Source organism: Sprattus sprattus (genome assembly GCF_963457725.1).
Source record: "Sprattus sprattus genome assembly, chromosome: 7".
NCBI classification, from domain to species: domain Eukaryota; kingdom Metazoa; phylum Chordata; class Actinopteri; order Clupeiformes; family Clupeidae; genus Sprattus; species Sprattus sprattus.
In genome coordinates, this window is record NC_137926.1 from 12200653 (window position 1) to 12223549 (window position 22897).

At 40.1% G+C, this 22897-nt stretch overlaps 4 protein-coding genes across 4 annotated transcripts; all 4 read left to right on the forward strand.

Moving 5' to 3' along the window:
- Positions 1-364: 364 nt before the first annotated feature.
- On the forward strand, positions 365-4897 carry LOC308368457 (fatty acid hydroxylase domain-containing protein 2-like; the record flags this gene model as incomplete). The annotated part of the gene is given in 11 exon segments (XM_080842627.1): positions 365-429; positions 1155-1200; positions 1202-1220; positions 1649-1710; positions 2363-2451; positions 2628-2731; positions 3067-3188; positions 3456-3661; positions 3814-3919; positions 4336-4502; positions 4624-4897. Coding segments are annotated over 11 exon segments (1143 nt in total). The 3' UTR covers positions 4781-4897.
- Positions 4898-12405: 7508 nt separating this feature from the next.
- On the forward strand, positions 12406-15009 carry LOC308368274 (E3 ubiquitin-protein ligase Hakai-like; the record flags this gene model as incomplete). The annotated part of the gene is made up of 4 exons (XM_080842419.1): positions 12406-12425; positions 12539-12622; positions 12763-12836; positions 13977-15009. Exons 2-4 carry the CDS (start codon positions 12620-12622, stop codon positions 15007-15009), a joined length of 1110 nt encoding a protein of 369 aa, XP_080698545.1. The 5' UTR covers positions 12406-12425; positions 12539-12619.
- An 838-nt stretch (positions 15010-15847) lies between these two features.
- actr6 (actin related protein 6) lies at positions 15848-19125 on the forward strand. Its single transcript, XM_080842276.1, has 11 exons — positions 15848-15989; positions 16197-16314; positions 16627-16695; positions 17038-17161; positions 17494-17629; positions 17732-17788; positions 17881-17979; positions 18209-18287; positions 18391-18562; positions 18705-18843; positions 18945-19125. Exons 1-11 carry the CDS (start codon positions 15922-15924, stop codon positions 19072-19074), a joined length of 1191 nt encoding a protein of 396 aa, XP_080698402.1. The 5' UTR covers positions 15848-15921; the 3' UTR covers positions 19075-19125.
- A 988-nt stretch (positions 19126-20113) lies between these two features.
- On the forward strand, positions 20114-22615 carry sycp3 (synaptonemal complex protein 3; the record flags this gene model as incomplete). Its single annotated transcript, XM_080842295.1, has 8 exons — positions 20114-20246; positions 20413-20494; positions 20691-20725; positions 20808-20925; positions 21022-21121; positions 21256-21354; positions 21747-21851; positions 22562-22615. 8 exons carry the CDS (start codon positions 20114-20116, stop codon positions 22613-22615), a joined length of 726 nt encoding a protein of 241 aa, XP_080698421.1.
- Between the last annotated feature and the right edge of the window lie 282 nt (positions 22616-22897).

A 22897-nucleotide genomic window follows, 5' to 3' on the forward strand; every position in this document is an offset into this window, starting at 1 on the left:
CCATCTGCACTAGCTCGTCATAGAGGGGATGGGAGGGGTTCTCCATGATAGTGTCCAGCTTACACCTTGTCCTCTCCTCCAACATTTCCAGTTCAGCTCCCAACACGGAACCAGCCTTCCTTACTAGCTTGTTATGTTTATTGGCAACCCCAACCAACAAACCACGCCAAAAAAGAGGACACTGCTACTACAGACTGGAAGAACATCTAAGCCACCTCAGGAAGAACAGCTTGCTCTGCCCCTTCCTGTAGAGGGCCTCAGTGTTATCAGTCGAGTCCAATTTATTGTTTATAATAACACCCAGGAACTTAAAGGTGTCCACCGCCTCCATATCCTCTCCTTTTCAGATAGCTGTGGTGGCTGGATGGTGTTGAAGGCGCTGGAGAAGTCAAAGAACATGACTCTCATGGTGCTGCCCGGCCTATTCAGGTGTGTGAAGACTTTGTGGAGCATGTAAATGATTGCATCATCCACACCAATCTTTGCCTGATATGCAAACATCCAACATGTCTAGGATTAAAGCATGAAACAAAAATGTGACTATTCCAGTCCAACTGCTCTGATTCCTGCTCTGCTTTTTTTTAATCAAGTGTTTTGCTAACAATAGCCTATTCTTTGCTTCAGCTTTGATAGCCCTTTGCCCATTGGAAAAGATGATTTGTCCAACCAACTAAATTTAAATAAATTGTATTTATTTAGCGCCCCAAAGCAATAGTCTCAAGGCACTCTTCAGAGCCCAAAGCCGGAACCATCCTGGAGAAAGCACAAAGGTTACACATGTGAATGTTGCTGATGTGACTTTATCTTTACTGACTCATCTGCCTTGTTATTCAAGATCCTCTCGGGTCAACAACAGCTATACTACTGTGGTTCCTCTGCAGTTAGTTACTGTAATTTCGCCTTGATCAATTACAGTCGACAATTACCAGATGAGACAATGTGGACCGGCGAACATGTGACTTTAGACGCCACCAATCAGGATTCGATTATGGCGCATATTGTCAACAAAGTTGCGATTGCATAACTTTGTTGGCAACGAGTTATCCCTATGTGAAAGGCGAGTTTTAACAGTGAGTTACCTGAATCATTGTGCCTGCCGAATCACTCAATGAAGCGTTGGTCGTGTGTGTTATTTTAACATGGAAAAAATGCAGTAGGCTACAGATTCGGGTCCAAACCAGAAAGACAGGCCGCCCGTCGGACACAACGGCTGTTTAAAGGTGTGTATGCCGCTTTAGTTTATTGGAACATGTTGGTTTCTTTAGATTGCGTGAGTTGGAAAAACGCGTTCCAGCGAGCAGCTTAGTTGTTTCTGCCATTTGTCATGCTTTCATGTTATGTTAATGTAAATTGTATGTCTATTTTTTTGTGAATCACTGTGCATGTCATTTATTTTTGCACGTAATTCCTTTGCACTTTGATCTGCATTGTTTTGTATGAAAGGTGCTGTACAAAAAAAGTTTGTTATTATTATTATTTCCACTGTACAAGTCCTCATTTTGTAACCGTTTGCATTGTGGTGCTAGGCCTACCGATGCACAATTTTAAGTGCAGAAGCTCATTATGAGAAATAAGTTACTCTATTATTCGTATGAGCCTATATGTGACCAAAGCAGATACAAATAACTTGCCTTGTTTTCTCTTGCAGACATGGCGAAACAAACTGTTCCATCACAGATCAACATCACGGATCAACAATGTTTAAACCAGGTAAACTCACACCTACGACACAATACTTTCGTTTTGAAGGAATGTGCAAGCAAAACACTTTTTGTTCCCTGTGTTTGTGGACAGATTCGTGTTGTGGGTAAGAGAAAGGGACATAAAAGATAGTTACATGTGGGTAAGTGAAAGATATCAAGTAGATAGTCTATGTGTGCGTGTGTTTTTTTTTTAGGAAGTTTAAATGTTCTTCCAAGCGATCCACATTAATTTGAGCATTTGAGTTGAGCAATTATGATTTGTGGTGCGACCTGATAAACTGGCTTAATCCCAGAGTGAAGTTCCCAGTTTGTTCGAATATAAAAGGTCATCTGGCAGCGAGACTGGGTGTGTATGTGAAACAGGAAGAGAAGAGAAAAGTCAACATCAATGTAAAACAAGTAAAATGAAAGGACATTGTCATGTTAAAAAGTAATTTCTTGTTCTCCCTCATCTGTCTGTGCTCCTGTGGCTGTAAATGTGAATTCTCAATGTTGACCTGCTTGCCCTTGTAATAATGGACTTGAATTAGCTGAGTGCTACTTCTGTGCTAGTTATTTGTGAGGTGACGCTAAAAGGGGTACATAGGCCTATAACCGCCCTTTGGGGTGGAATCATCCGACTGATCAATGACTTGATGGTTGATTGATTACTTCTGCAGGGGGGCTTATGGGACTCTGTGAAGAAGGCAGCCTTCATTATTGGGTCTGGACTCTTCTTCCTCGTGGCGTTTCGGAACTCTGTGATGTGGTACGTGCTCCACGTAAACATGAGCGTACACAGAATGGATATTCTCTCTCCGTTGCTTATCATGGATCTTGTAAATGCCATGTTTACAGTGGGCCTCTTTCTTAAGAGCGTGATCAGCAAGTAAAGCTCTCTTGCGCTGTGTGTATTGTGTGTGTGTGTGTGTGTGTGTTCTGAAGGCACCTGCAGCAGTTCTGGGGTGCGTCTGGAGACTTCTGGCAAACCCAGTGGAGTAAACTGCTGCTGCACTTTGAAGGGCGTGAGGCCACAGTCTTCTTCCTGGGTGAGACTGCTGATGCACTTTGAAGTCCGCAAGACCACACTATTGTACACAACAAAATACACACCCTTGGTGAGCCTGAGTAAGGTTGTTATTTTCGGCACAACAATCAGTCACGGATATATTCTGCTCTGATATCTGTGTGTGTGTGTGTGTGTGTTTATTTAAGACAGTATCTTTATCCTTATATGAAAGTAAATGTAGTATGTAAGCCACATTTTTGGCTGATTTTTGGAAATTGACATGACCTTTTTAATGACACTTTAATAATATCCATCAAAGACTTCATAATATCTGTGTGTGTGTGTGTGTGTGTGTGTGTGTGTGTGTGAGTGTAGGGACAATGCTGGTTCCCACAGCCAGTTTCTGGCTGCTGAACGGACTGTTTATGTTGTCTGACTCCACTGGAAAGCCAACCTTCATCACACGCTACCGCATCCAACAGGACAAGAACAGCCCGGTATGAACACACACACAGACTGACACACCATCAACTTTTACCTACTTCCACCAAACCAGCTGAACAACCTGGGAGGGGGGGGTGGACAAAGATGTTATTCATTATCAATTGATTTACTGCTTTCTAGAATGGCATACATAGAGGAGGTGTGTGTGTGTGTGTGCGGGGGGGGGGGGGGGGGGGGGGTGCACATTACCACATAACCACATATGACATCCCTGTTTGTCTCTGATTGTCACACCTGTGTGTGTGTGTGTGTGTGTGCAGGTGGACCCTGAGCGTCTGCGTCATGCGGTGAAGACGGTGCTTTGGAATCAGGTGTTTCTGTCGGGGCCTATGGTGGTGATGGCCTACCTGGTGATGATGGCCACAGGGGACCCCATGGCCCCCCATCTCCCCCACTTTCACTGGGTCTTGCTGCAACTCAGCCTCAGTGCACTAGTGGAAGAGGTTCTCTTCTACTACTCACACAGGTACACACATACACACAGGCACGTGGAAATATACGCACACACGGGAATAAACCACATTAAAAGCTTAAACATGAATGACTCAGGTAAATGCTGTGTTGTGTGTGTGTGTGTGTGTGTGTGTGTGTGTGTGTGTGTGTGTGTTTCTTCTCCAGGTTGTTGCACCACCCTACTTTTTATAAGCATATTCATAAGATCCATCATGAGTGGACAGCTCCTGTTGGTGTTGTCGCCCTCTATGCACATCCCGTGGAGCATGTGGTAAGATCATCACACACACACACACACACACACACACACAGTTTTCCTCTTCCTGTTTATGTATACCAATATACTAGCTTAAACATTGTGTTGTGTGCTCATATGTGTAAGAGTGTCTGTATCCATGTTCGTGGAGTTTGTGTTTGGTCATGTCTTTGTGGTTTCAGTTAATAGACTACCACTTTAGTGCAGTCTCTGTGTCTTGATATATACGTAAACGGTCGTTAGGATTAAACTTACTTTTCCAACACAGTGTGTACAGTGTATAACTTCAGCTTATATGTACATTGCCATGTGTGTGGTATCTATACTGTGTATATTTACATATTGTGTGTGTGTGTAGATATTTGCTGTAGCTCTCCCTGCCTCTTGTACATGTGTATATACGTATATGTTAATGTTTGTGTGTATTTTAGCTGTCCAACATGCTGCCTGCTCTGACAGGACCCATGCTGCTCGGCTCCCACCTGAGCACAACCTGCCTGTGGTTCACTGTGGCCCTGCTGTTCACCACCATGTCCCACTGCGGCTACCACCTGCCCCTGCTGCCCTCACCCGAGTTCCACGACTACCACCACCTCAAGTAAGGGGGGATGGGGAGGGCATTCTTGTGTGTGTGAATGTGCATCACTGAGTTTATCACATTTTCATTCATCATGTGTGTTTGTGTGTGTGTGTGTTTGTGTGTGTGTATTCTGCTCCAGGTTTAATCAGTGTTTTGGCGTTCTGGGTGTGTTAGATCGTCTGCACGGCACAGATGACAAGTTCCGCCAGACAAAAGCCTATGAGCGACACTCTCTCCTACTCAGCCTCACACCCCTCAAACACACCATCCCAGACCCACCCAATAAGTCTCAGTGAGCGCACGTGTGTCAGCCCAAAGCCAGCATTGGATGTCAGGCCACGGTACTAGCTAGCACCAGCATGAGAGGCCAGCAAGCTATCGTTGGCTAATGTTTTAACATTTCACCTATATCGCAACACAAACTGGCAAACAAAATACCGTTGGGCGCTCATCATTTTGACTTGAACCACGTTAACGTTATTTGTGATTAACGTGAATACCGTTAAATCTGAAATGGTCAATAAGTTAGTGACAGGTATCACAAGTAAGGGTAGCGTAGTTAACATTATCATTAACGCACCACGTGCAGCAAATAGGCACTTTTAGCAATCTAGCTATCAGCATACTAGTTTATATGATGTTAAATTGCCACCTCTGGGCAAATAAGAATTCAGAGGTTAATTGAAATGTAAAAGTTGTATGTACCACAGCTTGTAAACGTCTCACACATTGAAAGTATGTGTTTTTCCCGACACTTTAAACTAGAAATGTTTTGGTTTTTATTCTTTTCTTTTGTTATCTTTTTGATGTCTTTATTTTAAGTGTCTTTGAGAAATGTGAAACGCTCTATAAACATGTTATGTTTTACTATTATAAAATAAACACAGGACGAACGTTATCTTGGCTGATACTTTCCTTGTCATGCATGCAAATATGTCTATGGAGAGAGTACGCACTTAATGTCTTCTGAGGTTGGAAAAAAGGCTCTGCATGAACATCCGGTCTGAGTGACCAACCCCAGTGAGTAGACTCTAGATGGCAGCAGCAAACCATATAAAAAATACCACACACATTTGTCTACAACACAAGGTAAACAGACAGGATTTGGTGGAGGTGATTAAGTTGTTCAAGGGCTGTATGACATGGAATTTCAAATGTTGAAAACATTACTGTAATTTTCTGTAAGTTCTAAAACGACACACTAAGTAGCCTTAATAAAGTGAAGTGAAAGTGACTCTCTAATAAAGCCTAGTCTCAGTAATATAAACACAATTACAATTTGATCAGAAGTGAAAGGGCTATACAAAACAGAGGGGGGGGGGGGGATCCCCTTTCTCTCACCGGACAAGCGCATCCTCTTTAAATGGAATGAATAATGAAGCACAACATTGAACTTAGAACCTGTCATGCAGGAGAGAATCAGGAGAACCTGTCATGCAGGAATGCCCAGGACTTCAAGACCTTTTCAGTTTAAATGTTTTCTCCTGAGGGGTCCACCAATGATCAATCTGGACATTTATAGGCTTATTCCCCACATTTGATAAAGTGTTTTCATTTGCATTTTTATTCACAAACATGTACTGTATATGGCTTACCCATGGCATGTTTCCACCACACTGATGCTTACATTCTATTTGTTGTGTGTTGTTACCAATGTATTTTTCAATGGTAGGCCTATCATTCATTTATGTTCATATCAGAATGTGTCTGTCAAAATATATATGTAATGTTATCATTACTCAAGGCTCTTAGTCAAGGTTTTCAAAATAATAACTAAATAAGTGCCTTTTCCAACAGCAGTGACCCTATTTATTTATTCGCTGCATTCTATTCATTCCATTCTGCATTCTATTCTCTTGTAGTATTTATTTATATCACTGCAACAGTCATTTTGTTTTAAATTGTAAGTTGTGCTTAAGTTGTGACCCAAATGACTGAGTATTTGTGAAGGTAATACAATTCATGTTGGGTGGAGTTTAGAGAGAGGCAGCTAAACTGGATCGGCCTTGGGTGGCAGACAGCTAATCACACTGTGTCAAATGGAAGCAAAGGGATCTATGTGACCTGAAAGAAACATACATTTTGTGAAGGTAATACAATTCATGTTGTGTTTTACAGAATCTGCATTTGTTTTATGAACAATGTTAACTTAATACATTAAGTCACGAAAATGGGGTTATTAGCCAGCCCTTAGTAGATGATTGGTTAGAGGCACACATTGTGATGTCTTAAAGTGAATTGCTTATCTTAGCAAGAGTGAGGATTGTAAAGGTCATCCTGACTCATGTTGTACTTCTCTCTCTCTCTCTCTCTCTCTCTGTCTCCCAGTCTCTTCCTCTCAAAGCCTGGATGACATGCAAATATTTTTTGTGGACAAACATACTACCTCCTTCATTTGCTTCCTGCCAATAACTTTTCTGTGCAACAAGGGAACCTATTTTATGTGGGGAAATGACGCTATATGTACGGAGAGGTAGGCTGTCATTAACTCATTCATAGATTTTCCAGATTCAGACATTAGTTTTAACTCAATTACTGCCATCAGTCACGTTCTTTCCTGTGCTTGTCTGTGTGTGTGTGTGTCTGTCTGTGTCTGTCTGTGTCTGTGTGTCTGTTGCCTTCTCAAAGGACAAAGACAAGTTCGTATAAAAAGAAAGTTTGGAAAGTGTAAGTACTATTTTATTTTATTTGGTTTATGTTCCAGCTTACACAGAAGAGTATTAGTTCAGTTGTTGCATTTGACTTTCAATATATTGATATAGAATTATATGTCTTTGCATATGTAATGAGTACCAGAGAACAACAGAATGAATGTTATCTTTTTCATATAAGCTTTGAAGCTTTTTGCTGAAAAGAAAATTTTCAGATGGAACCCCCAATCACCAACATTTTGAGAATATGCAGTCCTACACGTCTAGGATTAAAGCATGACAACAAAAATGTGACTTTTCCAGTCCAACTGCTCTTTCTCCTGTGTACAAAATAGAATGTGAAAATGTAAGCCAAGGAATGGTACTACCTCTGCTGTGTTTATGTGTATGTGTGTGTTGAAACATATCTAACTAGATGAGTCGAAATATAGAAAAAAGTTGTGTTGCCTCTATCAACTGAGTGATAATATACTTTATCTCAATATGTCATCATGCTCTGCTTGTCTTTTTTAAACAGGTGTTTTGATACCAATATTATCTGTTGCCGCTTTGCTGGCCATTTACCTGTTGAAAACGATTATTTGTAAGTCCCTATTACTACATTTTGAATGATTTCTGATCAATAGTCAAATCTAAATAAGAGTTTAATGTATGTCCATTCTTTTCTAGTCCCAGATTTGAATGATCTATTATACAAATAGCCTGTTACTTCAAGTTAATATATTAAGAGCTTACCAGTTTACTCCATTTATCTGTACTACATATTGTATAAGCAAACATACGTATATACTCATTCAGTGATCAGAGTGTAAATGCATGCAGTAAATAATAGTTCTGGCAGAATATGTTAACGGATGAGCAATTCTTCTCCCATCAGTTCCAGAGATAGGGCTGTATTTTGAAATTAACTCATCGTTAGAAAAATCTAAAGGTAAATTATACTTCAATGTTTACAACACATAAAAGTAACATGTCTGTGTGTGTGTGTGTGGGTGTGTGTGTGTGTGTGTGTGTGTGGGGGGGGGGGGGGGGGGGTAGTTAAGAGGCAATGTTGCTCTTCTTGGTTAATCCCAACATATTACACAGATACTTACTAACTTAAGTTGTAGATATAAACTCATTGGTCCCATAAATAGGTTTTGCTTAAGAAATTCAATAACAGCTCACTGGACGCCTACCAAAGCTTTTATAGGGAGATATCTCATTAATTTAGTGGCCAGTGCAGGAAATGTTACCACACAATGAAACAGATGATCACATCCTCCTCCTTTACTTGCAGAGATAGCAATTGCATCCTTTCTCGTCAACTCCAACAACCTCCCAGATCCTGACATAAAACCTAAAGGTGAAGGTAATATTTCATGTCCCGTAAAAAAAACATGTTTGTGTGTATGTAAAGTCGAGTGCCTAACCTCATGGTTCACTCTCATCACCTTCTTTCTTCAGGTCTACGACACAAATGTGGCGTTCCAGAGCCCTGTCCTCGAGGGACCTTTGCTTTCAGCATAATGAGTGGTGCTGCAAATGTTATCCCACCTACAATATGTCTGAATGGTCAAACGTGAGCCTTTTCTCTTGTGAGAATTATATGTATTCAGAATAATCCATGACACGAGTTCCACAATTTAGATGGTAGCGTCATGTAAGGTATGCACACTGTGACGTGGAATATTTCCTAAACCACAGAGTGGACTACCACTTAAAACGGTTTATTACGCAAATATGTATTACTTCTGCAAAATGTTTGACACAAATCTATTGACAGTACGATTCTCTATGCACATAAACATATTTATTCAGATAAGGTTTTAAGTCTAACTGCTCAATTTCCAGTGGCTAAAACTAAAACATGGGTTTTGTTGTGCCTTTTTCCAATCAAAACTGACTCTCATGAATTTTAATGGTGTCATATCAACCTGTTTTATATAAAATAATCTAAAATAAGGTTGGTTGGAGCTGTGATGATGACAAGACACAAAAAGTATGATGAGAAATTAAGTTGCAAGCTGTCTTCAGGATCTCTTAATCTCTGCTTTAGCAAGTGGTTTATTTAACCTATTGTACCTGATGTAGGCTAGTAGTTAAGCATCAGTTGCTTGTTAAATATTTGATCAGTTACCAACATTTCCAGACACTTTATCTCTTCTGACTAAACATATTGTGAGTAACTGCTCACAATTTTGTGCATATCTTATTTTTCTTTTCTTTTCTCTCCCTTTTAGGCTTATTAGCAGGTCATTGGGAAATGCAAATGATGGACTGAACATTGCTGTAATCAACGGTAATTAAATTTAAGGAAAAAGGTCATTAGGACAGAACTTAAGACACTGAAGACTTAAACAGAAGATCGGTACAGAGGACAACATAGGGTTTCCTTTAGCATCTGAATGCAAAAGTATAGTCAGTTTATAAAGCAATCGAATCATCTATAGAATTATTTTCTGAGCACTTACTAGAGTGATTTCTTTTGTGAGATCTTTAAATACATTTAAAACTATACACTTACAATCACTTAAGGGAATCCCATTGTTCCATTTGAGTTACTTTGTGACAGCTTTGATGGTTTATAAAAAACATGGTTATTATTATTATAAGTATTATTATTATTATTATTATTACAGCCCGGACAGGAGAAGCTATAAGCACAGGCACCTTCAACATGTGGTTTGGCGGTAAGTTGCCCTGCACTATACAGTTACAATACATTGTGTAATGTTACTTTGTCATACATTCTCTGCCAAATAAACTCACTTCACCACATTTATCTTTGGCAGATGTTGAAAGCCTGGTGACGTTTCTGAAGGCCATTCAGAAAGACACTTTGGTATTGATCGCAACATTTGACGATGGAGCAACCAAGTAGGGAACTGTTTGATTAATTTCTTGTTGGCTTAATCATCATGGATTCTCAAATACAGTTGTTCTACATTTAATCTTCAAAAAGGATTGTGAACTGAAACTGAAATAATTAACAGGATGACCGCTGAAGTAAGGGAACTTATTGCTGAGCTTGGAAGTTCAGCCATCAACAGTTTAGCTTTCCGTGATAACTGGGTCTTTGCTGGAGGGAAAGGAATCAGTGGCAAGAGTCCATTTGAGAAGGTAATAATGGTAGTGTGGTTATACTGACCTTCCTATTTTGGTATTTTTGGTTGACATTTGAAGAATATTTTCTGTTTACAAATTGATGTTTGTTCTATTTCCAGCATGCAAAAAACAACAAGTCAAATAACAAATATGACAACTGGCCTGAGCTACTGGAACTGAAGGGTTGCCTCCCACAGAAGCTGGATTGAAACGAGATGAAGCTTGAGAGTTGATGGGTTAAAGACCTGCATGAAGATTGTGACTGAATAATGTTTGATGCTTGGACATGGTAGTCCTGGTCATTGTCATGGTAGTCCTCTGTACTGTATCTCTGCCTGAGTAGATATGATGTTAATTTATACCGGTCTCTGCATTGTCTACTTTGTAAATGTTTAAGAAACACATTTTTCCATATTTCAAAACCCTGACTTTTTTATTAGGTTTATTGTTGGAAGCCTAGTGATGTTGTAAGCATTAACTAGGAATGAATGTATTATGTGTGTTCACAAGGCAAATTCATTAAATATGCTAAGTCTGTTTTCATGTAGACCTAATTAAACAAAAACAAAGGAAAATACTTATTTGTAAGGCTTCTTTACTACCCAGCATTACATTTCATTATTTTTCGGGCGACTTGAGAGGAAACGAAAGAGAAGATGTTTAGAACTAAACGACTAAATTCAGACAAAATCAGCAGTGATGGGCAGAGATTGTCTGTGGGAGGGTGTCTGAGTCAGCTGGCTTCTCCCAACATCCTCTCAAGAACCATATCCCATCATGCATCGCACGGAATCATGGATCAAATTGGTAAGAGTTGTTAATATGAAATTAAACTGTACTAAAAGCTTTGTAATAGTACGCTGAGGTGCAGGGATTCAAGTGTTCAAATTATTCTTTCTGTCTTTGTTTTAACGGTATGTATTCTAAACGCATACTATTGTGGTTAAAGAGATCGTCTAGCTAGCTCGTAATGAACCAGCGCCAAGTACGTCAACTAGCATGTTGGCCAGCTGTGTTGAAACAGTTCTCAGATCGCTGAACACTTTTTTTCAGCTGGTGGAACTGGAAAAGCATGTCGTCTTGTAACTCCACAACAAGACGACATCGAATTGTACCATTTTTTATGTATTTATCGTACAGCGAGGGCCCGAGGTCTTGGGATGGTCTGAATGCCTGTAAAAAATAAACTTGGTTAGCCTGTTAGTCTGCAAACTGAATTTGACAGACAGCTGTGTGTGCAACCGATACAGGGAGGGGTTATGCAGATAAACTGCGATGGCTTACGATGGCTATTTTATTGCATCTCATAACTGATTGTCAAAAAACCCATCTCATCCTCCTGACATTCAGTTAATGCAGTTGAGTGGGCTGGATAGATATGCCATACGTCACAGTTGGTAATACACGTCGTCTGTATGTTGAAGAAAGGCACTACCCCCTTAAACAAAACAGCTGTTTTAAACAGTTGCCGATTTGTATAAGGGGTCTATCATACAAGATGGTGTCAGTGAACCAGTACTGAGTGCTGCATCACAAGATGATCACTTTTTGAACAATTCACCCTCCAATTCTGCCCATCAATTTTTGCAGACAACGATTTGCAAGGTACAGATGGCTCCGGTTCCCTAGGAGGACCTGATGTCCGTAGACAGATCCCAATCAAGTTGCTGTCCAAGCAAGCTGTGAGAAGCAAACCCCCCGTGCGGCCGCAACGATCCACAAGCAGATTGCTACCAAAAGGCCAATCAGGAGATGATGGTAAACAGAACACGACTACTGTACAGTTAGTTTTGATAGTCAGATAATGTGGCCATATAGAGAGTGCTAATTTGATTAGATTATTGCTACACTGCTTAATTGGTTTATTTCATTCAGTGATAAACCCTCTGAATTATTCGGTATAGTTTGCGATAAATTGAGCACCCCGTATTTAGCTAAGTTAAATCTGGTTTGCTTGGAGCAGGAATAGATAGGGTTCATGCAAGAGCAAACAGTGGCAGCATTTCCAATTGTTTTGCTTACTTTTGTTCAGACCACATGTCTATGCTTGTTTACAATACATTGTGTAAGAATATACATCATGTGAATTGTTTTTTGTACAGAGGGTTTTGGCTACAAGCAAGAAGAGAGATTTGAGTGTAAGTCAGGGGATGCGTTTGGCAGCCAGCGCAGATTCCCTCACCCCCTATTCTGGGACTATAAAGTAAGAAGTTTATATTTATCAAATAAACTCTAAGTGTCTTTTTGCTGCACATAGTTGAAGTATTTTTGAAGGTTTTGATATTTTCTACATTTCCACACTGTACATCTCTCTAGCTCAATCTGGTGGGTGAGAAGGATGACACACCTGTTCATTGCTGTGACAAGTGTGGGCTGCCCATTAAGCTCTATGGTCGCATGGTAAGATGTTGAGCCAACATTATGTAGTATTCATTTGGTTTCTTAATGGAGATATGATAGTTTTGTTTATAAACTGGTAGTTGGACAGTGATTGCTTTTTTATGTACCAGACTGGTTCAATTAGTTTTGCCTGCTCCTAGATTCCCTGCAAGCATGTGTTCTGCTATGAATGCGCTGTGCTGTATGAGAAGAAGAATGACAAGATGTGTCCAGGGTGAGCGTCTAACTTCATGCTAATGTTTGTCCTTTATATTTCCCTCAGTCATTTCTTTTGTTTCCAAAAGATGATATAAACAATATAATATTTCATATAATATGAATGAGAAGATTATGTTATCATATATACTGCATCAGATTTAGCTAGGAATGCATTGATACCACTTTTATCAAGGGTGAGTACAAGTACTTACAATTGTGTACTTTCCGAAACCAAGTACCGATGCGATAACTTAATTATTTGCCTACGCTAGTGTTAAATTAATTTCTCCTACTCAACTGGCAAGTCTGATAGGGCAGCAAAACATGACACTTGACTGCAGCTTAATGTAAGTTAAATGTAATGTTGCCATGAGGTGGTATCAGTGCGTGGTGTCTGAGAATGAATCATGAGTATATGAGCACAGTATTGGCCCAATACTGGTATCGGTATCTTTACATCCCTAGATTTAGCACATAACTATAGTTGTTTTTTTGTATTGTGTAGAGACAGAACATTCTGAAATGCATGCACAAATACATACAATCATAGATACCAAATCAACATTGGATGTAGTTTTACTCTTCAGACGAAAATGAAAACATCAACAGCCAGGAGGAAATTCAGAAGAAGCAAAGACTTGTTATTGAAAGTGATGATGAAGACTAGAAACTATAGTTTGAATCCCTTGTGTTGTTACTTTAAATTAAAGCCATATTAGTTGAGCCGCGTTGTCCGTTTTCTATTGATCATTGTAATTGAATAGTAATAAAGTAATTGGTTGCTATTCAACACCTGAAACACATTGTGTCGTGGGAAGACTTGAGACCTCAACAAAACGACATGTTTTCTATTTACAATTACCATTTCTTTTCATTTACAAAATGAAGGGGAGTAAAATGCAATAAAATAAACTACTTACTAGCCTCTACCGGCATGACCTCACTCTCGGTTAGAAAGTAGTTAGTATCTCACATATTAACATTATTTAAGTGTACTTTGTGATTCTTACTATTAGGTTCTGTTTTGTGTGCACATAATATCTGCCCCATCATTTAAACCTGATAGTGATTTGTGTTGCTGTTGATGTATGATGCGTGTTGTGTGCTGTTGATGTATGATGCTGGCACCAATTCCTGTACTAAACCCCAAGTTCAGTTTGTCTCTCTACAGCTGCACCGACGAGGTCCAACGCATAGAGCAGTGCCTGCGCGGCTCCCTCTACATGTGCAGTCAGGTGCAGGGATGCAAGCGCACCTACCTGTCCCAGCGTGACCTGCAGGCCCACGTCAACCACCGCCACATGAGATCAGCCAAGCTCTCAGGCTCCCGAGCCGAGCCTCCACACCCACCACTGGCTGCCGACCCGTCGGACCGCTTCCGCCTGCCTCCACCCCCGCACCTGCCCAAACCGCACCCCATGATCCCGCCTCCACTGCAGGGCCACGAGTCCTACGGCCAGCCTCCACCCGTCTCCCCCTCCCTCTCTCCCTCGCCTGCGGACCTGGCGGCTGCCTCTCGGGCTCTCGCGCAGGAGAGCTTCCGGATTGCGACGATGACCACCCGCAAGCACAGTAACCTCATCACTGTGCCCATCCAGGACGACTCTGGCAGTTCAGCTGCTCCAGCACGTGACAGTCTCCCTCAGACGCCCCCCGGCTTGCCCCCGGCTCACCACCATCCGGGAGAGTACCCGGCACAGCCTATTGTGCCCCACCCTCACCACATGATGGCGCCACCTCAGCAACAACATTACGGGCCTCCGCCACCACCCCCTACACTAAACCACCACATGCAGCATCCATCCCCTCAGGGCTCTGGGACGTCACACCTGGTGTACAACCAGGCCCCACCAATGTCTTCCGGACCTCCCCCCATCACCCCACCCCCAGGACACATCATCAGTCAGCTCCCCCCCTATATGAACCACCCTCCACTAGGAGCTTTAACACAGCATGGAGGGCCCCCTGTCACTGCACCCCCACCTCACCACTACAACCCCAGCTCTATGCAGCAGGACCAGGGTACCCTAAGTCCACCCTTTACCCAGCCTGGAGGGCTTAGCCCAGGGCTGTGGCCGGCTCCCAGGGGCCCACACCCTCCCCGCATGCAGGGTCCTCCTCCTCCTCAAGCCCAGATCCCTGGACCTCATCATCCTGATCAAGCACGATACAGAACATATTATCAATAGCCTCATAACCACATCTGGCCACCTATAATAGACTTAGTGTGATGTGTCTACGCTTAGTGTGTGTGTGGGTGGGTATATGTCTCTGTTCATATGCCCTGAAGAGAGAGTTATACATCAATAAAGATCACGGTGATGTTGGTTTTTGCTACAGACTTGCCTCTATGATGGTATTTCAGACTACATGGTGCTCATGCTGAAGTATTCACTAAAGCATTCACTCATGTTGAAGTGTTCAAAGTGAGAGTAAGCCATTTGGACTTCAATGGATGTATTGTTTCCATGGCAATAAATGTAAAGTTGTCTGCTATAGTTGTCTTCTTTGTGGTTGAAACATATGTGGTGGGTTTTCAGAACCAACGTTGGCTTATAGTTTTTCAGTTTAAACTCTGATTGTAAATATTCCTCTAGGCCACAACAGTTAATCAATTCATTAATTGACTGATTAATTAGTTATTATATTAATGGAAGACTATTTTATATTACATATATAGATGATCGTTTTTATGTCACAGTTCTAGTATATAACTAGCGTGGCTCTACAAATAGCCTTTGGACTGGCACAGTTCTCATCAAACGTAAAGTGGCATTTATTTATTTACGTATTTTTTAATGGAGGGGACCGGGGAAGTCGAGTGTGACAGCTGGGAAGAGTGTTGGACATGTGAGTGAAGTCCAGACCAGTAGCGTGATTTTAGGATAGGGAATCGACTAAACAATGACTAAAAATAGTTATTAGGACCCTACTTTTCTTGTAGGACCTATTGATGCGGTCTCAGTTTCAGTCGGCTTTTATAAACCGACGGACCTACTCTTGAGTTCCATGTTAGCCTAGCTATTTGTGTAGTACTGCGCTAAAGGCTTTCACTTGTCGTTTTTCCATTGTGTGCTAAGTTCATTGATGAATATTGGAAAATGACAACTCTTGTACTAGACAACGGGGCATACACTGCGAAAATAGGATACAGTCATGAAAAAGTAAGGTAGGGTAAGACTATTTTCATAACTAAGTTATCGTTAGCTAAGCCAAATTGATGAAGTGAACGGTGGCCAGCTAACTGTTGCCTGCCTTTTCAACCAAGAAAGGCACAGATCCTGTGTACCCGATAGCCTGTGTTTATATACATGCATGCTGAATAGTAAATCGGCAATAACATAACACATAACTTAAATGTTTTCCTTACCTATAGCGTTATTCCGAATTGCCAATTCCGTTCCAAGACCTCGCGGTTGAAGACCTTTACTGCCAACCAGTTAGATGAAATAAAGGACCCATCAGGACTCTTTTACATCCTTCCCTTTCAAAAGGTTAGTTAATTCCAACCTTATTATTCATTCACTAACGTCTTAACAACTCAAAGCATCATAACAAAACCTAGTTACGGAATAAATGTAATGGGACCGAACATTACTGCTTGTCTTGTTAGTTGGACTATTAAACCATGAGATCATGCATTCTTACCAGATGAGATGCATTATGGAACGGTTTAGGTACCGTTAAAGATGGAATTCAGTGTGCTTTTATGTAGAAGGCTGTAGATTGTATTTAAGAATAAGCCTACTTTTGAAACTGAAACAAAACCTGAAGTCTGTTAATTCCTTATTGTTTGTATGCTGTAGGGATACCTGGTGAATTGGGATGTGCAGCGAAAAGTGTGGGATCACCTATTTGGGAAAGAAATGTTTAAGGTAAGTTATATATATTATTTCATACTTTTGTGTCATTAACCACTGAATAAAGTCAAGCGTCTGTTAGGACGACTTGTATATGAATGAACACAGATGTGAACTAAAGCAGACCTACATGTAATGATGCCAAAGTAGCTCGGATGAATCTTTGCATTATTTTTCAAGAAAGACCGCATTAGAGCTTGATACATGCATCTCTTTTATAATCAACCTCTTAAAAGTTATGTGGGAAATATGTAATGCCGAGGAAAGTGGGGGACTAATCATTGTACTTTAAGAAAGGTCTGCATGAAAGAAGTTAATGTTTTCAATTCAAATTATATCTCACTCTAATTCTTGCAGGTGGACTTTGCAGATACGAGTGTAGTCATTACAGAACCCTACTTCAATTTCACCTCTATCCAAGAGTCTATGAATGAGATCTTGTTTGAGGAGTACCAGTTTCAAGCTGCTCTCAGAGTAAATGGTGGGTTGGCATCACCAACAGAAGATGCATCATATATATATATATACACACACACACATATTATATATTTTACACATATACACACATACATACATACATACATACATACATACTGAGTGAGTGAGTGAGTAATGGTGAGGGCCGTTTAATACACACATTTTCTATGCCTCCTTTTTCTCAAATTTAAAATTACATGATTTAAAATGGTGTACACATGTAAAATTTTAATAACGTAGTGTACATACATACAATATTATATATATAATTTTATATATATATATATATGTTATGTTGTGTAAAGCTTGACCATACAAATTGTCAATATATTTCAGCTGGATCATTGAGTGCGCACAGATACTTCCATGAGAACAATTCAGAGCTATGTTGCATCGTCGTGGACAGTGGCTTTTCATTCACACACATTATACCGTATTGTAGAGGCAAGAAAATGAAGGATGGGATCTGCAGGTGTGTGCCTTTTTTCCATCATCCTTAATCAATTTGTCTCAAAATACAGTATGTTAGCCCCTTTTATTTGAATTTGTATTAATTTACTTCACTGTTTCACAGGATGAATATTGGCGGTAAACTAATGACAAATCATTTGAAAGAGATCATTTCATACCGGTAAGTATCCTAGTCATCTTAAAATGAGAACGACTAATGTTGTTTTTATTGTTAAGACAATTTTCTAAATTTCTGTTATATTTCTCCTACAGGCAGCTACATGTCATGGATGAGACATATGTGATCAACCAGGTCAAAGAAGATGTCTGCTATGTTTCCCAAGACTTCTACAAGGATATGGAGATAACACAGTAAGACTGAATTCCCTGAGAATTGTTCCAGAAGAATGGCTTAATTACACAAGCAAGTTAAATAACATCCCACTAGGTAATAGCTTAAGTTTTGCTACAGTGTTTGCTGTAGTCTAAAGTTGACTAAACTCAGTTTAGCTAAATCTTTTGTGACAAATCTATTTTTCAACTTGCACATTTAATTTGCCTTGAAAGCCTGAACATTGGTATCTTTCTCCCACTGATGCAGGCTGAAAGCAGAAGACAACATGGTGATGAGGGACTATGTACTGCCAGATTTTAGTGGAATAAAGAAAGGTTTCTGTAAGGTAGGTTTATTTGGTTTAAATCAGCATGAATTATTCTACCATCGTGCATTATTTTGACTGTGTTTAAATAACATTTTTCACAACTTTTCTGGGTGCACTACAGCCACGTGAGGAGATGAATTTCACTGGAAAGTACAAGACCAGCGAGCAGATCTTGCGTCTGACTAATGAGAGGTTTGCTGTCCCAGAGATGCTCTTTCATCCGTCTGACATTGGCATTCAGGAGATGGGCATCCCGGAGGCACTAGTCAACTCCATCAATAACATGCCTGAAGGTAGGAGCACATGTCCAGCTAAACAAAGGGGTAGAACATAAACAAGTTTGTATGGCTATTCTACTCTTGGGAGATCAAAATCCAAGGCCTTTTTTCCCCCTATATGTAATGATTGTTTGTGTTGTTTTTGTTCTTTACTTAGAGATGCAGCCTCATTTCTACAAGAACATAATCCTAACAGGCGGAAACACACTGTTTCCCGGGTTTAGGGATCGTGTGTACAAAGACGTCCGCATGCTGGCCCCAACAGAATTTCAGGTTTCAGTTGTGCAACCACAGAAGTAAGTACGCATAGAGAACAGCCCATGTGGTCACTGAGCCAAGAGTGATTGGTGGTTTGTGTTATTGAGGTATTAACACCTCATTTCTTGTTTCTTTATAGTCCAATTTGCTACCCATGGGAGGGAGGAAAGCTACTGGCTGAAAATGCTGACTTTGAGGAGATGGTGGTCACTCGGGAGGACTATGAGGAGAATGGACATTTTATATGTGAAGAAAAGTTTGATATTTAGTTTGTCTGGATTTTTTTTTTATGTACAGCAAGTTGAGCAATTGACTAGGATGAGGTGTGAAAAAGATGCATTTCCTTTACATTGTAAATATTGTAAATATCTCTTTTTTTATATTAAAGACTTCCATTTCATGTAATGTGCAACGTAAATAAAGCCCCTTTTTCCAGAGAAATTAGTTATTTCCTATCACTGTATCCCTCATTATGAGATCACATGATCTAACTTGGAAATATTTGATAATTTCGAAGGAGTAATACGTCAGCTAGAAATCAGCAAGAATGAGAGAAAGCTACACTGTCTTAAAGTTTAATCATATGTGCTGAACGGGATTAATGGGGGAAGCTCTAACGTTTTTAGTATTATTCAACAATTGATGGTAAGGAAATAGACATAGAAATAAGAAGAGAAAAAAATCACCATAATCGTCCATGATTTAGAATTGACGCTCCCATGAAGGCACATTTTGAACATGAACTGACAATTACAGGCCTTTTTTGTCCAGGTTTTATTTAAATGTTGCTTCGATGTGTGTGAGTTGGAAAGACAGGTTTCTCACATTTCTATGGGTGACCACCTAGCTACTTGTCTCGCGTTTTGCGCGAGTTTGGCGCGGTACGTGTGGAACACTACTTACCAATAGTTTCTATTCAGTGGGTCTCCAACTGCAATGAACTAACCGTAAGCCAACTTTTTCAGGTTTAGAGCACAAACCTACTTAAATGTTCAATTTCGAAACTACAGGTATCTAAGACTTTTAAGTGTAGTTATTATTCGCAGCCCTGTTTATGTACCTTTACCTAGTTACTTTTTGCCGTCTAACATCAGGTCTTCCACTAGCATTTGAGCATAAACCTGAGGTAAGTTGTCCAGTTAAAGTTAGCTAACGTTAGCCAGCTAGCATAGCCACATTGGCAAAACAGGGAAAATACACATTTGTTTGTGAGAAGGAAATTAGAAAGATATCAGTAATCTATAACTGATGTAAATTAAATCAGAAAATATTAATATAAACAATGACGTTTATTTTACAGATTAAACAATGTCATCTAGTCGAGGAAAACAATCCAAGAAGGCAAAACTAATTGAAGATCAAATTGATCTTAAAGCATTTGATTTTGGCATAGAGGAGGCAAAAAAAGGAATGAGCGGTTCAGAGGAAGACATCCGTGACGGTAATTATATGTTTAACGTTTGGGATATGGGAATATTAAATCTAATCTTGGCTACAGAGATATGATGAGTTACCATGACTCATAACGTTAGGTCTGAGGTAAAGTTAAAGCTGTGTGGCATCTCGCGAGCTCACTTAGTTGTATCCCATTTTGACATCGATGGCAGATGAAACCCCGATTGTTGACAAGATATTGAAAAGACGACCTGGACCTTCCTTTGAAGAAGATGAAGCTACTTCGGGTGTTGGGTAACATTAACGTTAATTAACTTAAGTATGATACGTATAAACCAATTTGATAAGTAATGTAATTATTTTGTTATTAGACTCAAAGGCTTATAGTGTTTGCTCTCATAACTAATAGTAGCCTAGTTACAGTAGGTCTACTTCTTGTGTATAGGCCATGACTTTTAGTAATGTTATACTTTAAATGTGTGATTTGCAGTAATGAGGTTCAATCCATGTTGGAGAGGTTTGGGGGTGAGACAAATCAGATTCTTTGAATTTTATTTACTATTACGTTGACTTCTCTGAGAGTAAAGTCCGGTAAATATGTTTACAGCTGACATCAGCAAAGCTATGCAGGCTAAGAGGAAGAGATTGGAGACTTTCACCAAAAGCTCTTTAAAAGGCAGCAATCAGAAGTTGGAGCAACTTTGGAAAACACAACATGCCCAGAGGTATGCAAGTGTTATACGCCACATTAGACAGAATTTCAAGTGATGTGGTTTCTCTCAGACACGCTAGTTAAAACCTGCTAAATTGCATCTTTACAGGCAGAAGGTGACACAAGACTACTCCCAGCAGGTGTTCACCGTGCTGCAACAGTGGGAGACAGACACACAGAAGTCAGAAGAGCAGGAGGAGAAGCTCAATGTTAGTACAAAGCTCAAATCATTTTGACATACAACTTACCTTAAACTTCCTTGACACTAACCAAAGTCACATATTCTGCTACATTAGGAGCTCTACCCCCTAGAAAAATAGTAAAACTTTTTTTTGCCATTCAGAACCTATTCCGTCAGCAGCAAAAGCTTTTCCAGCAGGCAAGGGTCGTCCAGAGTCAGAAGCTAAAAACCATCAAAGATCTGTATGAGCAGTTTCTGAAGGTCAGTAACAATTAACTTCAAATTGCAACGTGTTCAGAATAGTCTGTGTACACAATGACATCAGTTTTCAAGGTTCATTTTTGTATTGCCTGTGTTGTCAACCTTGTTAATCTTGTCAACATGGCCCCTCCCTCCCAAGCTTCCCCTGCCCCTTTTTCTATCTCTCCCCCGGCCGGCTCCAAGCAGAGGGGCCCCCCCTTTATGTGCCGTGGTTCTGCCTAAGGTTTCTTTCTGATTAACAGGGAGTTTTCCTTGCTGCTTTCGCCATTATGCTTGCTCTAAGGGGGTTCAGTAAAGTGCCTTGTGACAATGATATTGTTTTGGCGCCTTTAATATTACACTTGAAATGCATTGAATTGATCATTTGTGCTGATGTATGCATACTTATCCAGAACATGGAAGACATGGAGAAGAACCATGAGAGTTTCCTACTAGGGGCACAAGTGGAGCTAAAGAAGGAGATGGCCATGCTGCAGAAGAAAATTATGATGGATACTGTGAGTTAAAAAAAGCTTGTAACACTACACTGTGTCGACGTGTAAAGCACTGAATGTTAAATATCATCAGCAGTATTGGGAAATGCCAATCAAAAATGGGAGGAGTTAATCACATTAGAGGTTTTTTCCTGATAATCCCAGTATACACAGGTTTGAACATTTGAGCACAGTTCAGTGACCTGCATATCGTCTGCCTATATGAGTCCCAAGCACACCTGATTAGAGTGTACGTGTAATTATCAGGCACTTGATTAACTACATCAGCTGTCTTCGTTCCACTGACAAGTTCAGTCTGGTCAGAGAAAGATAGAAAACAGGCATGGAAGGGCCTCAGGAGTGGGACTTAGACACCTTAGTCATCCAACGTTCTAACAGATCCCAAGTGAAAATAATTTAAATTTGCATAAAATCTTTTAAGTTGAATAAGAAATTCAGTAGAGAGGGGTGAATTGGCTACTGATTCACATTGGGTAAATAAGAATAAGGTTAATGGAAAAATAAAGTTATTACATGATTCTGTGAAAGTTGCCCTGATACGTTTTGAACTCACAGCACCTCCCTTTATAAGGAGTGTCCATTTTCATTACCACAACACGGCTAATGGAAATGTACACAGACTCACATTACTGTAAGAAGAGTTTTAATAAATGTGCTGAAAATATGACTTGGCTGGAATGTCTTGACTATTCCTGTGTTTTATGTCTTCACAGCAACAACAGGAAATGGCTACAGTGCGAAAATCTCTCCAGTCTATGCTGTTTTAGACTTTATCTTCCAAAACCATTGTGGTTGCTTAGCTGTTTGTTTCAGAGTGCCACCGTTGTACAATGTTCCATATCACTGATGTGTTATTAACAATAGCAGCCTTGGTATCTAATTGCATTTGCATGTTCAGATGTTTTATTTATTGTTATTGTATTTATTTATTGTATATTGTGTTCATGCCATCAAGTCCTGTAGTAGTGTAGTGTTCAGACACAAAACAAAGGGAGTTTACTTTTCTGTCATAGGATGATATGGCTGTTTTGGCCGTGTCATTAAATACA